This window comes from Eucyclogobius newberryi, unplaced genomic scaffold, assembly GCF_026437365.1.
Source record: "Eucyclogobius newberryi isolate DKJ021-1_F unplaced genomic scaffold, fEucNew1.0.hap1 SCAF_116, whole genome shotgun sequence".
Taxonomy (NCBI): domain Eukaryota; kingdom Metazoa; phylum Chordata; class Actinopteri; order Gobiiformes; family Gobiidae; genus Eucyclogobius; species Eucyclogobius newberryi.
In genome coordinates, this window is record NW_027315742.1 from 147501 (window position 1) to 165000 (window position 17500).

Consider the following 17500-nt stretch of genomic DNA (forward strand, 5'->3'; position numbering starts at 1 on the left):
GGAAGGATGGCAGAGGAAAACCAAAGAGGAGCGAGAGTTCCTGAGCTGCCGCTTCCAGGAGGCCCGGGCACTGGTGGAGAGACTGGCGCAGGAGAACCATTCGCTGCAGAGCCTGGTGAACACGCCGCCGTCCTCCGCCGACTCCAGCCACTACTGCAGCTCCAGCCAGACCGAGGAGCAGCGAGCGTCGAGGAACGGGCCGCTCGAGCCACCGCAGGTGAACCACCGAGCTCAATGTGGGCTCAATGCCAGCTCATTGTGGGCTCATTGAGGGCTCATTGAGGGCTCATTGCGGGCTCAATGCGGGCTCATTGCGGGCTCATTGCGGGCTCATTGCGGGCTCAATGTGGGCTCATTGCGGGCTCAATGTGGGCTCATTGCGGGCTCATTGAGGGCTCATGCGGGCTCAATATGGGCTCATTGCGGGCTCAATGTGGGCTCATTGCGGGCTCAATGTGGGCTCATTGCGGGCTCATTGAGGGCTCATGCGGGCTCATTGCGGGCTCAATATGGGCTCATTGCGGGCTCATTGCGGGCTCAATATGGGCCTAGAGCGACAAACAACAGCTATAGAAATATGATTTAATAAGATACAGTACAGAAAGTCAAGATCCTTTAGTGAGTGACAGGTGGATTCAGCCAATCAGAGTGAAGTGTGAGCTGTCAGAAACAGCAGATCACTTAAAGACTTTAAGGAAACGTGAACCAAGATCAAACTGGGATGTGGCTCCAGGAAAATCCTTCTTTAAATGTTTTAGCCCCTCGCCACACCCACATCGCCTTGTGTGAGTCTGGTGTTGATGGTGGTGGGAGGGGCCTCAGCCAGACTGCCCCAGGGCAGCTGCGGCTACAGGAGTGTCACCTTGGGTTTTGGGCTTTCATCTTGCATTTCGACACAACCTTATATCTTTCTTATTTATTTTCCCCCTGATAGATATAATAAGACGATGGTGTAATCCCCTGCTCGTCCAGCAGGGCTCCACTGTCTCATCTGGACACGTTTCGACTCAATCGATCTGAGAGTCTGAGAACTCCCATCCTGAATAAGCCCCGCCCATTTACGCTGCGTCAAATATAGTGTCAAATATACACAACCTTCTGTTTTCTCTGGAGAAGAAAAGGCCGTATGAAGTGTGCTGTTGTGTTTTAGACTTTAGACTCTAGGGAGAGGAAGCGAGTGGAGATGGAGCGGCACTCTCAAACCACTCCACCGCGCAGTCTGGTAAGACGCCACGCACGCCGACACATCCCAGACCTTTAATAGCCTTTTATCTGGTTCATCTCTCTCCGTCTGCAGCCGGTGGAGGGCACTAACGACGTCCTGCAGTTCCTCAAGAGCCACAAGGAAAAGCTGGAAGAAGGGATGAGAGATCTGAAGAGGAAGAACGAGGAGCTGGAGCGAGACCGAGAGGAGGGGGAGAAGGACAGGGAGCGAATGAGGAGGTTCATCGACCAACTGCGAGGGAAGCTGGCCGTGGCACAGGTAAAGCACCGCAACGACACAGGCATGAGAGTCAATGTTCAGTGTGAAAGAGCGGCTCCAGTCTGATCACAGGACTGAACTTGTTCTCAGCTCAAATAACATGTTCCCGAGTCCAAGTGTTGAGCTGAAGTGTCCTTTATCTCCCCCCGATGTTAGCAAACGAGCTACAGCTAAACTCCGCACGGTCTAGAGGAACGTTTTAGACCCCCCCTCGTTTCAAACCGAGGCCCGACCAGTGCTTTATTTCAAACGGATAAACAGAAATTGTGGTGTTTATGTTTGGTCGTGTTTACATTGGGTTTGATATTTTTTAATTTTTGTCCAGCAGCAGTTTCCTTTTTGTGCTGAAGCAGAATGAGACTATCAGACAATGAAACAGCCGTGTAAATGACAGTGAATAAGGATTTCACTGTTGTTAGTTGTGAATAATCATAAAACCATCGTTTCATTGAAGACTTTTAAAGACTAAACCTCTAAATGAATGTTTTGTGGTGTTTTTGAATGTTTTGTGGTGTTTTTGTTGCGTTTTGTGGTCTTTTAATGTTTTTGTGGTGTTTTTGAATGTTTTGTGTTTTTGAATATTTTGTGGTGTTTTTGTTGCGTTTTGTGGTCTTTTAATGTTTTTGTGGTGTTTTTGAATGTTTTGTGTTTTTGAATATTTTGTGGTGTTTTTGAATATTTTGTGGTGTTTTTGTTGTGTTTTGTGGTGTTTTTTGTGGTGTTTTCTAAAAGAGAGTTTAGTGTCTGTTTGACTGTTCCAAAGGTCACTTACTCCAATCATAAGAACACAGAGAGGTACAGATGAGCCACGCCCAAACTGCCCTTGAACACCTTTATCCTCACAATGAAGTGATCAGTGAATATATAAAAGTGTTGGTCGACTAAGACACGTTTTAAACACATAAATGAGCTTTAAAAGTGTTTTTTTGTGTCTTTTTTTAAGCAAACGAACAATGTTGTGGAGGAGCACCAGCACCGCTCCGAGGCGCAGCATTCTTCAGACTGGTAACGACTCCTCCACCCGTTTAAAAACACTGTCTCACTAACAAAGGCTGCCTCTTTAACCCTGAATGTCTCTTTACTCTCTCACCCTTTTAACCCTTCAAACCTGTTTACATGCTTGGTTTCCTCTCTCTCTCTTCCTCTCTGCAGCTCTAGTTTGGCTAAACTCACCGAGCAGCTTCAGGCCACACAGGGCAGGTCTGCACGCCTCTCTCACTCTGCATGCGTGTAACTCCATCTACAGCCGTGTGTAACTCCATCTACAGCCGTGTAACTCACTACAGCCGTGTGTAACTCACTATAGCCGTGTGTAACTCTATCTACAGCCGTGTGTAACTCAATACAGCCGTGTGTAACTCACTACAGCCGTGTGTAACTCCATCTACAGCCGTGTGTAACTCACTACAGCCGTGTGTAACTCACTACAGCCGTGTGTAACTCCAGCTACAGCCGTGTGTAACTCACTACAGCCGTGTGTAACTCCAGCTACAGCCGTGTGTAACTCACTACAGCCGTGTGTAACTCCATCTACAGCCGAGTAACTCACTACAGCCGTGTGTAACTCACTATAGCCGTGTGTAACTCCATCTACAGCCGTGTGTAACTCACTACAGCCGTGTGTAACTCCATCTACAGCCGTGTAACTCACTACAGCCGCGTGTAACTCCATCTACAGCCGTGTGTAACTCACTATAGCCGTGTGTAACTCCATCTACAGCCGTGTGTAACTCCATCTACAGCTGTGTGTAACTCACTACAGCCGTGTGTAACTCACTACAGCCGTGTGTAACTCACTACAGCCGTGTGTAACTCCATCTACAGCCGTGTGTAACTCCATCTACAGCTGTGTGTAACTCCAGCTACAGCCGTGTGTAACTCACTACAGCCGTGTGTAACTCACTACAGCCGTGTGTAACTCCAGCTAGAGCCGTGTGTAACTCCAGCTAGAGCCGTGTGTAACTCCAGCTACAGCCGTGTGTAACTCACTACAGCCGTGTGTAACTCCAGCTAGAGCCGTGTGTAACTCCAGCTAGAGCCGTGTGTAACTCCAGCTACAGCCGTGTGTAACTCCAGCTACAGCCGTGTGTAACTCACTACAGCCGTGTGTAACTCCAGCTACAGCCGTGTGTAACTCCAGCTACAGCCGTGTGTAACTCCAGCTACAGCCGTGTGTAACTCCAGCTACAGCCGTGTGTAACTCACTACAGCCGTGTGTAACTCACTACAGCCGTGTGTAACTCACTACAGCCGTGTAACTCACTACAGCCGTGTGTAACTCACTACAGCCGCGTGTAACTCCATCTACAGCCGTGTAACTCACTACAGCCGTGTGTAACTCACTATAGCCGTGTGTAACTCCATCTACAGCCGTGTGTAACTCACTACAGCCGTGTGTAACTCCATCTACAGCCGTGTAACTCACTACAGCCGCGTGTAACTCCATCTACAGCCGTGTAACTCCATCTACAGCCGTGTAACTCACTACAGCCGCGTGTAACTCCATCTACAGCCGTGTAACTCCATCTACAGCCGTGTGTAACTCACTACAGCCGTGTGTAACTCACTACAGCCGTGTGTAACTCCAGCTAGAGCCGTGTGTAACTCCAGCTACAGCCGTGTGTAACTCACTACAGCCGTGTGTAACTCCAGCTAGAGCCGTGTGTAACTCCAGCTACAGCCGTGTGTAACTCCAGCTACAGCCGTGTGTAACTCCATCTACAGCCGTGTGTAACTCACTACAGCCGTGTGTAACTCACTACAGCCGTGTGTAACTCCAGCTAGAGCCGTGTGTAACTCCAGCTACAGCCGTGTGTAACTCACTACAGCCGTGTGTAACTCCAGCTAGAGCCGTGTGTAACTCCAGCTACAGCCGTGTGTAACTCCAGCTACAGCCGTGTGTAACTCCAGCTACAGCCGTGTGTAACTCCAGCTACAGCCGTGTGTAACTCCAGCTACAGCCGTGTGTAACTCCAGCTACAGCCGTGTGTAACTCACTACAGCCGTGTGTAACTCACTACAGCCGTGTGTAACTCACTACAGCCGTGTGTAACTCACTACAGCCGTGTGTAACTCACTACAGCCGTGTGTAACGCTACAGCACAAACTCATTGAGTTGTAGCTTTTGTGTTGATTTAGTTGTTTCTTTTTAAAGTTTTCATCCAAGTTAAAGCAGAACTAAGTATCTCTGGAGATAGAGCTCCCCCTGCAGCTCTCTTGTGAAAATACATTGTCAGAGAACAGACGCAAAAGCGTTTTCGGTCTTTCTTTATCGTAAAAAGACAGTATAATCACAGGCAAAAGTACATATTTGACACAATGACACAAAAACGTTTGGGCAAAATGTTACTTAGTTCTGCTTTAAAGCCGTATGATCATATTTCATACAGTATTATAAATATTATAAACCTGTTAAATGTTCTCGTTGAAGGCGACAGGAGGCGAAATGACCAAAACACACTTTCAATAATTCACTGACATCACATCTAATTATTAATTATTTAGAGGTTTTATTTTTTACATAAATGACCAAGAATTTGGAATTTCCAGGGTAGAAATGTCATTTAATTTGCTTTTCTATTTACAAAAAGAGTGGCGCAAAAAAATAAAAATTGATTCCCTAAATTGTATTTTAGCGTTTAGTCTGTGGTAGAATTTAAATCGTTGAGTGTTTGTCCAGTAAAACTTAAAAATTTAGTTTTTTCCTTCGGTTCAGGTTCATGTTGTAAATATTTTCTTACTCGAGATGTCAAGATTATTCAATCTATAACTATAATTATTCAGGTCACAATGTAATCATAAGAACTACGTTATTTTAATTCATTCTAGTCCAAACATTGACCTAAATGTAAAGAGTTTTAGTTTTTTTATCTGTATTTAGTTTAGTTTTAATTTTGTAAAACTTGTCACAAACTTGAGGGATATTAATGAGTTAGAGCCGGGGTCGTCAACCTTTAATGTTCAAAGAGCCATATCGGACCAAAAATACAAAAAACAAATCTGTCTGAAAATCCTTAATCCTTTATAAGTATATTAGCCGATATACTTATATATCAAAATGACAAGGCCACAAATACATAATGAGTATTCCTGGTTAAATGTTGAGTTTCCCTGCAGCGCCCCCTGGAGAGAGAGACGCTTAATGGACAAACTGAAAGTCAAACCATCTCAGGCCTTTATAATGTGGCGTAAAACATGAGCTGAAACTCTTTAGTTGTTTGTAACTTCGATGTAATTAAATTCATTCTCACTCGAGTGTGAAGAGGATGCGACACTCGACAAACGTTCAGTTCCTCTCATTTCAGGAACAAGAAGTGAAACTGTAACGATTGTGTGAAACATTTATTCTTTAAAACGTGAAAAACTTTTACTGATTAAAACGTGAAAAACTTTTACTGTGTAAAACGTGAATTTTTTTAGGTCCCATAACATGCAAAATCGACTTTTCAGAGCTTTTAACCTTCTTACATTGCTATTTGTGCTTCATATATGTCCATAGTGTTTTTTAGATTGATTCCCGCAGTGTTTAGCTTTATTACAGACTATCTCCTTTCCTCCAATCTGCAAACTGACGGGCGGTGGGGCAAGACCGCGTCATAACCACAGGCACGCGTCACCATCCCCCCTCTCCACCCCCCTCCCGCCTGACGCCTCCCGCCCTCTTCCCCCCGGCTCCGCGCTGCTGTCTCCCCACAAGCCCATTCTGGAGTTTTTCTGCTTCGATTTACGAGGAAACACGGCTCAAAGAGGCCCAAAACTTCATTAATGATATCGCACTTTTTACTATTATCACAATGGTGAAGGTTTATGTGGCAGTTGATGCAGCAACCGGGAAAAAAAAATGAGAGAAGTTCTATCTGATACCGAAAAAACAGGAAATAAGAGCGCGATGGACATAAGACTTATATATATAATATTTTATATATATAAGTTATATATATATATATATATATAGATAGATAGATAGATAGATAGATAGATAGATAGATAGATAGATAGATATATATATAGATAGATATATAGATATATATAGATATAGATCTATATAGATCTATATATATATCTGTTCTGCGCACGCTGTAGAATAAACACCAGATTTATTTAGGCTCAAAGTAGTGTTGATCTGAAGTTCTATCGTTTCTCACTCATGGGGGGGGACACTACGTCACGGGTGGGCGGGGCACACACGCTCTGAGACTACGTCACGGGTTGGGCGGGGCACACACGCTCTGAGACTACGTCACGGGTTGGGCGGGGGAGCCAGATGGCTCTTCACAAGGGTGGGGGCGAATATCAAACCAAGTCGTCTCCATTTCCGGGTTGGTGAAGGGTCCAAGGTCTGGGTGATATTTCTTAACTATTATGTTAAGGGTGTTGCACAACACTTATTATTATCAATGATACACTTAGGATAGACTACCAAACGTGAAAAAAGCACGTTATGGCACCTTTAAACGTGAAAAACTTTTACTGTTTTAAACGTGAAAAACTTTTACAGTTTTAAACGTGAAAAACGTTTTTTACTGATTAAAACGTGAAAAACTTTTACTGATTAAAACGTGAAAAACTTTTACTGATTAAAACGTGAAAAACGTCGCAAAATCGATCGCGAAGCGCTCGCCCACTTCCAAACACTCACTAACGCACTCCTCCCTCACGCACGCCCCCTGCAGACTAATTAGTAGTAGGAAAATGGAACTTTACCGTTGTAAACGGGTGAAGCCCGTGCAAAAGTGCGACTCTAAACGAGCATTTTAAATTTAAAGCACTCGTTTACTCTAAGTGTCTCACGAACACGTTCCATCTCTTGCACGTTCCGTTCATATAAACATGTAATGCAAAATTTTACATTATTACTGTTTAGAGGGCCAAAAACACAAAGTGACCAGGGACCCACACCATGAGGTAGGAAAATGTATAGTTTGATATTTGAAAAATGGGAAACATTGTTTTCGCATCGGAATATTATTCTTTCTTTCGTTCTTCTTCTTCTCGGGACCAACCCCCCTATTTGTTTTACAAAACTTAAAAGAAACTTATTGACAATGTGCTAAAAAAATAAAATTGTTTATGTGTATTTTATATTACGTTTGTGCAGGTCGTGGTTTAACAAAGAAAGACTGTTTGGTTTGCTTCTTAAAACAGTGATTTATTGCAGAATATCATGTGCATATGGATTATGACGTTTAGTTTGGTCCCAGTGGTTGATTGTTGTGGCGCATGAAGTGTTCTCGTGGTTCTTTGTGGTGTGACATCCGCACTCCCGTGTCTGAATGTGTCTGAAGGTGTTGAACGTGTCTGAAGGTGTTGAACGTGTCTGAAGGTGTCTGAAGGTGTCTGAAGGTGTTGAACGTGTCTGAAGGTGTTGAACGTGTCTGAAGGTGTCTGAAGGTGTCTGAAGGTGTCTGAAGGTGTCTGAAGGTGTTGAACGTGTCTGAAGGTGTCTGAAGGTGTCTGAAGGTGTTGAATGTGTCTGAATGTGTCTGAAGGTGTTGAATGTGTCTGAAGGTGTTGAACGTGTCTGAAGGTGTCTGAATGTGTCTGAAGGTGTTGAATGTGTCTGAAGGTGTCTGAAGGTGTTGAACGTGTCTGAAGGTGTTGAACGTGTCTGAAGGTGTTGAATGTGTCTGAAGGTGTTGAATGTGTCTGAAGGTGTTGAACGTGTCTGAAGGTGTTGAACGTGTCTGAAGGTGTTGAATGTGTCTGAAGGTGTTGAATGTGTCTGAAGGTGTTGAATGTGTCTGAAGGTGTCTGAAGGTGTTGAACGTGTCTGAAGGTGTTGAACGTGTCTGAAGGTGTTGAATGTGTCTGAAGGTGTTGAACGTGTCTGAAGGTGTCTGAAGGTGTTGAATGTGTCTGAAGGTGTTGAATGTGTCTGAATGTGTCTGAAGGTGTTGAACGTGTCTGAAGGTGTCTGAAGGTGTTGAATGTGTCTGAAGGTGTTGAAGGTGTCTGAACGTGTCAGAAGGTGTTGAAGGTGTCTGAAGGTGTTGAACGTGTCTGAATGTGTCTGAAGGTGTTGAACGTGTCTGAAGGTGTTGAATGTGTCTGAATGTGTCTGAAGGTGTTGAACGTGTCTGAAGGTGTCTGAAGGTGTTGAATGTGTCTGAAGGTGTTGAAGGTGTCTGAACGTGTCAGAAGGTGTTGAAGGTGTCTGAAGGTGTCTGAAGGTGTCTGAAGGTGTCTGAAGGTGTCTGAACGTGTCTGAAGGTGTCTGAACGTGTCTGAAGGTGTTGAATGTGTCTGAAGGTGTTGAACGTGTCTGAAGGTGTCTGAACGTGTCTGAAGGTGTTGAATGTGTCTGAAGGTGTTGAATGTGTCTGAAGGTGTCTGAACGTGTCTGAAGGTGTTGAATGTGTCTGAAGGTGTTGAATGTGTCTGAAGGTGTTGAAGGTGTCTGAAGGTGTTGAAGGTGTCTGAAGGTGTTGAACGTGTCTGAAGGTGTCTGAACGTGTCTGAAGGTGTTGAACGTGTCTGAAGGTGTCTGAATGTGTCTGAAGGTGTTGAATGTGTCTGAAGGTGTCTGAAGGTGTTGAACGTGTCTGAAGGTGTCTGAAGGTGTCTGAAGGTGTCTGAAGGTGTTGAATGTGTCTGAAGGTGTTGAATGTGTCTGAAGGTGTTGAATGTGTCTGAATGTGTCTGAAGGTGTTGAACGTGTTTGAAGGTGTCTGAACGTGTCTGAATGTGTCTGAAGGTGTTGAACGTGTCTGAAGGTGTCTGAAGGTGTTGAAGGTGTCTGAACGTGTCAGAAGGTGTTGAAGGTGTCTGAGGGTGTCTGAAGGTGTCTGAAGGTGTCTGATGGTGTCTGAACGTGTCTGAACGTGTCTGAAGGTGTCTGAATGTGTCTGAAGGTGTCTGATGGTGTCTGAAGGTGTGAGGTGTCTGAAGGTGTGAGGTGTCTGAAGGTGTCTGAAGGTGTCTGAAGGTGTCTGATGGTGTCTGAAGGTGTGAGGTGTCTGAAGGTGTGAGGTGTCTGAAGGTGTCTGAACGTGTCAGAAGGTGTTGAAGGTGTCTGAAGGTGTCTGAAGGTGTCTGAAGGTGTTGAACGTGTCTGAAGGTGTGAGGTGTCTGAAGGTGTTGAACGTGTCTGAAGGTGTCTGAAGGTGTCTGAAGGTGTTGAACGTGTCTGAAGGTGTTGAACGTGTCTGAAGGTGTCTGAAGGTGTCTGAAGGTGTTGAACGTGTCTGAAGGTGTCTGAAGGTGTCTGAATGTGTCTGAAGGTGTTGAATGTGTCTGAAGGTGTTGAACGTGTCTGAAGGTGTCTGAATGTGTCTGAAGGTGTTGAATGTGTCTGAAGGTGTCTGAAGGTGTTGAACGTGTCTGAAGGTGTTGAACGTGTCCGAAGGTGTTGAACGTGTCTGAAGGTGTTGAATGTGTCTGAAGGTGTTGAATGTGTCTGAAGGTGTTGAATGTGTCTGAAGGTGTCTGAAGGTGTTGAACGTGTCTGAAGGTGTTGAACGTGTCTGAAGGTGTTGAATGTGTCTGAAGGTGTTGAACGTGTCTGAAGGTGTCTGAAGGTGTTGAATGTGTCTGAAGGTGTTGAATGTGTCTGAATGTGTCTGAAGGTGTTGAACGTGTCTGAAGGTGTTGAACGTGTCTGAATGTGTCTGAAGGTGTTGAACGTGTCTGAAGGTGTTGAATGTGTCTGAATGTGTCTGAAGGTGTTGAACGTGTCTGAAGGTGTCTGAAGGTGTTGAATGTGTCTGAAGGTGTTGAAGGTGTCTGAACGTGTCAGAAGGTGTTGAAGGTGTCTGAAGGTGTCTGAAGGTGTCTGAAGGTGTCTGAAGGTGTCTGAACGTGTCTGAAGGTGTCTGAACGTGTCTGAAGGTGTTGAATGTGTCTGAAGGTGTTGAATGTGTCTGAAGGTGTCTGAACGTGTCTGAAGGTGTTGAATGTGTCTGAAGGTGTTGAATGTGTCTGAAGGTGTTGAAGGTGTCTGAAGGTGTTGAACGTGTCTGAAGGTGTTGAATGTGTCTGAAGGTGTTGAATGTGTCTGAAGGTGTTGAAGGTGTCTGAAGGTGTTGAACGTGTCTGAAGGTGTCTGAACGTGTCTGAAGGTGTTGAACGTGTCTGAAGGTGTTGAACGTGTCTGAAGGTGTCTGAATGTGTCTGAAGGTGTTGAATGTGTCTGAAGGTGTCTGAAGGTGTTGAACGTGTCTGAAGGTGTCTGAAGGTGTCTGAAGGTGTCTGAAGGTGTTGAATGTGTCTGAAGGTGTTGAATGTGTCTGAAGGTGTTGAATGTGTCTGAAGGTGTCTGAAGGTGTTGAAGGTGTCTGAACGTGTCAGAAGGTGTTGAAGGTGTCTGAGGGTGTCTGAAGGTGTCTGAAGGTGTCTGATGGTGTCTGAACGTGTCTGAACGTGTCTGAAGGTGTCTGAAGGTGTCTGAAGGTGTCTGATGGTGTCTGAAGGTGTGAGGTGTCTGAAGGTGTGAGGTGTCTGAAGGTGTCTGAACGTGTCAGAAGGTGTTGAAGGTGTCTGAAGGTGTCTGAAGGTGTCTGAAGGTGTTGAACGTGTCTGAAGGTGTGAGGTGTCTGAAGGTGTGAGGTGTCTGAAGGTGTCTGAAGGTGTCTGAAGGTGTTGAACGTGTCTGAAGGTGTTGAACGTGTCTGAAGGTGTCTGAATGTGTCTGAAGGTGTCTGAACGTGTCTGAAGGTGTCTGAAGGTGTCTGAAGGTGTCTGAAGGTGTTGAATGTGTCTGAAGGTGTTGAATGTGTCTGAAGGTGTTGAATGTGTCTGAATGTGTCTGAAGGTGTTGAACGTGTCTGAATGTGTCTGATGGTGTCTGAAGGTGTGAGGTGTCTGAAGGTGTCTGAAGGTGTCTGAAGGTGTGAGGTGTCTGAAGGTGTCTGAAGGTGTCTGAATGTGTCTGAAGGTTGTTACGGCAGTTTCCTGTAAACAATGATCAAGTAAAGAGTAACCAGGCAATAACTTGAAGCAGAAACAGAGTCTCTCGGTCTCTCTCAAAAGGTGGAAGTTTATTCACGTGCTCAGTGGATAAACACCCTCACTTTCCCTAAGACAAGTTCGTTCTGTCCCTACCTAACTTTACAAGTTACAAAGTACACCTTTTATAGGTGGTAACAAACATGACATAATCACAACCCAAATCAGCTCAAAAAGAGATAGACCAGAGCATCACGTCTGTGACGGTTCCAGCTCTTCAGAGGTTTAATCAAAGACCATTTCCACTGAATCCGGTCCTGACGCATTAATTGATGATTAAGAGGCGCCGGACAGTAGATATTCAGTATAATCAGGACCTCATATTCTTATCCCATCTGCACACAGGAGAACAACAAAGATATTAATTCCGTGACATGTCATGGCCTAAAACAACATTAGAATGACATGACCCATTTTCTGCCATTACAAGGTGTCTGAAGGTGTCTGAACGTGTCTGAACGTGTCTGAAGGTGTCTGAACGTGTCTGAACGTGTCTGAAGGTGTCTGAATGTGTCTGAAGGTGTCTGAAGGTGTGAGGTGTCTGAATGTGTCTGAAGGTGTCTGAAGGTGTGAGGTGTCTGAAGGTGTCTGAAGGTGTCTGAAGGTGTCTGAAGGTGTGAGGTGTCTGAAGGTGTCTGAATGTGTCTGAAGGTGTGAGGTGTCTGAAGGTGTCTGAAGGTGTCTGAAGGTGTCTGAAGGTGTGAGGTGTCTGAAGGTGTCTGAATGTGTCTGAAGGTGTCTGAAGGTGTGAGGTGTCTGAAGGTGTCTGAAGGTGTCTGAAGGTGTGAGGTGTCTGAAGGTGTGAGGTGTCTGAAGGTGTCTGAAGGTGTCTGAAGGTGTCTGAAGGTGTGAGGTGTCTGAAGGTGTCTGAAGGTGTCTGAATGTGTCTGAATGTGTCTGAATGTGTCTGAATGTGTCTGAAGGTGTCTGAAGGTGTGAGGTGTCTGAAGGTGTCTGAAGGTGTCTGAAGGTGTGAGGTGTCTGAAGGTGTGAGGTGTCTGAAGGTGTCTGAAGGTGTCTGAAGGTGTCTGAAGGTGTCTGAAGGTGTGAGGTGTCTGAAGGTGTCTGAATGTGTCTGAAGGTGTCTGAAGGTGTCTAAAGGTGTGAGGTGTCTGAAGGTGTCTGAAGGTGTCTGAATGTGTCTGAAGGTGTCTGAAGGTGTCTGAAGGTGTCTGAAGGTGTCTGAAGGTGTGAGGTGTCTGAAGGTGTCTGAAGGTGTCTGAAGGTGTCTGAAGGTGTCTGAAGGTGTGAGGTGTCTGAAGGTGTCTGAAGGTGTCTGAAGGTGTGAGGTGTCTGAAGGTGTCTGAAGGTGTCTGAAGGTGTGAGGTGTCTGAAGGTGTCTGAAGGTGTCTGAATGTGTCTGAAGGTGTCTGAAGGTGTGAGGTGTCTGAAGGTGTCTGAAGGTGTCTGAAGGTGTGAGGTGTCTGAAGGTGTCTGAAGGTGTCTGAAGGTGTGAGGTGTCTGAAGGTGTCTGAAGGTGTCTGAATGTGTCTGAAGGTGTCTGAAGGTGTGAGGTGTCTGAAGGTGTCTGAAGGTGTCTGAAGGTGTGAGGTGTCTGAAGGTGTCTGAAGGTGTCTGAATGTGTCTGAAGGTGTCTGAAGGTGTGAGGTGTCTGAAGGTGTCTGAAGGTGTCTGAAGGTGTGAGGTGTCTGAAGGTGTCTGAAGGTGTCTGAATGTGTCTGAAGGTGTCTGAAGGTGTGAGGTGTCTGAAGGTGTCTGAAGGTGTCTGAATGTGTCTGAAGGTGTCTGAAGGTGTGAGGTGTCTGAAGGTGTCTGAAGGTGTGAGGTGTCTGAAGGTGTCTGAAGGTGTTCTTATGGTTCTACAGGTACAGGGAGCTGGAGGAGAAACTGGATTATCTACAGAAAAGTTCAGCTCAGCGAGACAAAACTGAGGCTCTGCTCAAACAGAAGGACAAGGACTGTGTTCAGGTAAATGTGTCCACCAGGAACCTCCAAAATATCACAAACACCACGGCAGAACTAAGACCAGCCACGGAACTAAACCCAGACTAGGTTTGGAGGTGTTTGGATGTGTTTGGTGGTGTTTGGAGGTGTTTGGAAGTGTTTGGTGGTGTTTGTAAGTGTTTGGAGGTGTTTGGAAGTGTTTGGAGGTGTTTGGTGGTGTTTGGTGGTGTTTGGAAGTGTTTGGTGGTGTTTGGTGGTGTTTGGAAGTGTTTGGTGGTGTTTGGAGGTGTTTGGAGGTGTTTGGAGGGGTTTGGAAGTGTTTGGAAGTGTTTGGAGGTGTTTGGTGGTGTTTAGAAGTGTTTGGTGGTGTTTGGTGGTGTTTGGAAGTGATTGGTGGTGTTTGGAGGGGTTTGGAGGTGTTTGGAGGGGTTTGGAGGTGTTTGGTGGTGTTTGGTGGTGTTTGGTGGTGTTTGGTGGTGTTTGGTGGTGTTTGGAGGGGTTTGGTGGTGTTTGGTGGTGTTTGGTGGTGTTTGGTGGTGTTTGGAGGTGTTTGGAGGTGTTTGGTGGTGTTTGGAGGGGTTTGGTGGTGTTTGGTGGTGTTTGGAGGGGTTTGGTGGTGTTTGGTGGTGTTTGGTGGTGTTTGGTGGTGTTTGGAGGTGTTTGGAGGTGTTTGGTGGTGTTTGGAGGGGTTTGGAGGTGTTTGGTGGTGTTTGGTGGTGTTTGGTGGTGTTTGAAGGTGTTTGGAAGTGTTTGGAGGTGTTTGGTGGTGTTTGGTGGTGTTTGGAAGTGTTTGGTGGTGTTTGGAGGTGTTTGGAAGTGTTTGGTGGTGTTTGGTGGTGTTTGGAGGTGTTTGGAAGTGTTTGGTGGTGTTTGGAAGTGTTTGGAAGTGTTTGGTGGTGTTTGGAAGTGTTTGGTGGTGTTTGGTGGTGTTTGGAGGTGTTTGGAAGTGTTTGGTGGTGTTTGGAGGTGTTTGGAAGTGTTTGGTGGTGTTTGGAAGTGTTTGGTGGTGTTTGGAAGTGTTTGGTGGTGTTTGGAAGTGTTTGGAGGTGTTTGGAAGTGTTTGGAAGTGTTTGGAGGTGTTTGGAGGTGTTTGGTGGTGTTTGGTGGTGTTTGGTGGTGTTTGGAGGTGTTTGGAAGTGTTTGGTGGTGTTTGGAGGTGTTTGGAAGTGTTTGGTGGTGTTTGGAAGTGTTTGGTGGTGTTTGGAAGTGTTTGGTGGTGTTTGGAAGTGTTTGGAGGTGTTTGGAAGTGTTTGGAAGTGTTTGGAGGTGTTTGGAGGTGTTTGGTGGTGTTTGGTGGTGTTTGGTGGTGTTTGGAAGTGTTTGGTGGTGTTTGGAGGTGTTTGGAGGTGTTTGGAGGTGTTTGGAGGTGTTTGGAGGGGTTTGGAGGGGTTTGGAAGTGTTTGGAGGTGTTTGGAGGTGTTTGGAGGTGTTTGGAGGGGTTTGGAGGGGTTTGGAAGTGTTTGGAGGGGTTTGGAGGGGTTTGATGGTGTTTTGGAGGTGTTTGGTGGTGTTTGGTGGTGTTTTGGTGGTGTTTGGAAGTGATTGGTGGTGTTTGGAGGGGTTTGGAGGTGTTTGGTGGTGTTTGGTGGTGTTTGGAGGGGTTTGGAGGGGTTTGGAAGTGTTTGGAGGTGTTTGGTGGTGTTTGGAGGTGTTTGGTGGTGTTTGGTGGTGTTTGGTGGTGTTTGGAAGTGTTTGGAAGTGTTTGGAGGTGTTTGGTGGTGTTTGGTGGTGTTTGGAAGTGATTGGAGGGGTTTGGAAGTGTTTGGAGGGGTTTGGTGGTGTTTGGTGGTGTTTGGAGGGGTTTGGAGGTGTTTGGAGGTGTTTGGTGGTGTTTGGAGGGGTTTGGAGGTGTTTGGTGGTGTTTGGAGGTGTTTGGTGGTGTTTGGAGGTGTTTGGTGGTGTTTGGATGTGTTTGGTGGTGTTTGGATCTGTTTGGTGGTGTTTGGAGGTGTTTGGAGGTGTTTGGTGGTGTTTGGAGGTGTTTGGTGGTGTTTGGTGGTGTTTGGAGGTGTTTGGTGGTGTTTGGTGGTGTTTGGAACTGTTTGGTGGTGTTTGGTGGTGTTTGGAAGTGTTTGGAGGTGTTTGGTGGTGTTTGGAGGTGTTTGGAGGGGTTTGGAAGTGTTTGGAGGGGTTTGGAGGTGTTTGGTGGTGTTTGGAGGGGTTTGGAGGTGTTTGGTGGTGTTTGGTGGTGTTTGGAGGGGTTTGGTGGTGTTTGGAGGGGTTTGGTGGTGTTTGGTGGTGTTTGGTGGTGTTTGGTGGTGTTTGGAGGGGTTTGGAGGTGTTTGGAGGGGTTTGGTGGTGTTTGGTGGTGTTTGGAGGTGTTTGGTGGTGTTTGGTGGTGTTTGGAGGGGTTTGGTGGTGTTTGGTGGTGTTTGGAGGTGTTTGGAGGGGTTTGGAGGTGTTTGGTGGTGTTTGGAGGTGTTTGGTGGTGTTTGGTGGTGTTTGGTGGTGTTTGGTGGTGTTTGGAGGGGTTTGGTGGTGTTTGGAGGGGTTTGGAGGTGTTTGGAGGGGTTTGGTGGTGTTTGGTGGTGTTTGGTGGTGTTTGGAGGTGTTTGGTGGTGTTTGGTGGTGTTTGGAGGGGTTTGGTGGTGTTTGGAGGGGTTTGGAGGTGTTTGGAGGGGTTTGGAGGTGTTTGGTGGTGTTTGGTGGTGTTTGGTGGTGTTTGGAGGTGTTTGGTGGTGTTTGGTGGTGTTTGGAGGTGTTTGGTGGTGTTTGGAGGTGTTTGGAGGTGTTTGGTGGTGTTTGGAGGTGTTTGGTGGTGTTTGGTGGTGTTTGGAGGGGTTTGGAGGGGTTTGGAGGTGTTTGGAGGTGTTTGGTGGTGTTTGGAGGTGTTTGGTGGTGTTTGGTGGTGTTTGGAGGTGTTTGGTGGTGTTTGGTGGTGTTTGGTGGTGTTTGGAGGTGTTTGGAGGGGTTTGGAGGTGTTTGGAGGTGTTTGGAGGTGTTTGGTGGTGTTTGGTGGTGTTTGGAGGTGTTTGGTGGTGTTTGGAGGTGTTTGGTGGTGTTTGGTGGTGTTTGGAGGTGTTTGGAGGTGTTTGGTGGTGTTTGGTGGTGTTTGGAGGGGTTTGGAGGTGTTTGGAGGTGTTTGGTGGTGTTTGGAGGTGTTTGGTGGTGTTTGGTGGTGTTTGGAGGTGTTTGGTGGTGTTTGGAGGTGTTTGGTGGTGTTTGGAGGTGTTTGGAGGGGTTTGGAGGTGTTTGGAGGTGTTTGGTGGTGTTTGGAGGTGTTTGGTGGTGTTTGGTGGTGTTTGGTGGTGTTTGGTGGTGTTTGGAGGTGTTTGGTGGTGTTTGGTGGTGTTTGGAGGTGTTTGGAGGGGTTTGGAGGTGTTTGGAGGTGTTTGGAGGTGTTTGGTGGTGTTTGGTGGTGTTTGGAGGTGTTTGGTGGTGTTTGGAGGTGTTTGGAGGTGTTTGGTGGTGTTTGGTGGTGTTTGGAGGTGTTTGGTGGTGTTTGGTGGTGTTTGGTGGTGTTTGGTGGTGTTTGGAGGTGTTTGGTGGTGTTTGGTGGTGTTTGGTGGTGTTTGGAGGTGTTTGGAGGTGTTTGGTGGTGTTTGGTGGTGTTTGGAGGTGTTTGGAGGTGTTTGGTGGTGTTTGGTGGTGTTTGGTGGTGTTTGGAGGTGTTTGGAGGTGTTTGGAGGTGTTTGGTGGTGTTTGGTGGTGTTTGGAGGTGTTTGGAGGTGTTTGGAGGGGTTTGGAGGTGTTTGGAGGTGTTTGGAGGTGTTTGGTGGTGTTTGGTGGTGTTTGGTGGTGTTTGGTGGTGTTTGGAGGTGTTTGGTGGTGTTTGGAGGTGTTTGGTGGTGTTTGGTGGTGTTTGGAGGTGTTTGGTGGTGTTTGGTGGTGTTTGGTGGTGTTTGGAGGTGTTTGGTGGTGTTTGGAGGTGTTTGGTGGTGTTTGGAGGTGTTTGGTGGTGTTTGGTGGTGTTTGGAGGTGTTTGGAGGTGTTTGGTGGTGTTTGGTGGTGTTTGGTGGTGTTTGGTGGTGTTTGGAGGTGTTTGGTGGTGTTTGGAGGTGTTTGGTGGTGTTTGGTGGTGTTTGGAGGTGTTTGGTGGTGTTTGGTGGTGTTTGGTGGTGTTTGGAGGTGTTTGGAGGTGTTAGGTGACGTTGGGTGACTAAACACCTTCTCAAAGTGCTGAAGGTCTCGTGTCTGCAGATGGCTAAAGACTGCGAGGTGCTGAAGGCC

The 17500-nt window shown here is 46.5% G+C and overlaps 1 protein-coding gene across 1 annotated transcript in view; it reads left to right on the forward strand.

Annotated features, from left to right (window-relative positions):
* The window catches only part of LOC140355582 (NF-kappa-B essential modulator-like), a 44049-nt gene that overhangs the window by 8074 nt on the left and 18475 nt on the right, over positions 1–17500 (forward strand). The window contains exons 3-9 of the mRNA XM_072440222.1: positions 1–217; positions 1151–1222; positions 1298–1483; positions 2427–2488; positions 2636–2683; positions 13252–13354; positions 17471–17500. The exon at positions 1–217 is cut by the window's left edge and continues 49 nt beyond it; the exon at positions 17471–17500 is cut by the window's right edge and continues 86 nt beyond it. Coding sequence (XP_072296323.1) covers positions 1–217; positions 1151–1222; positions 1298–1483; positions 2427–2488; positions 2636–2683; positions 13252–13354; positions 17471–17500 — 718 coding nt within the window. The remainder of the gene's footprint in view (positions 218–1150; positions 1223–1297; positions 1484–2426; positions 2489–2635; positions 2684–13251; positions 13355–17470) is intronic.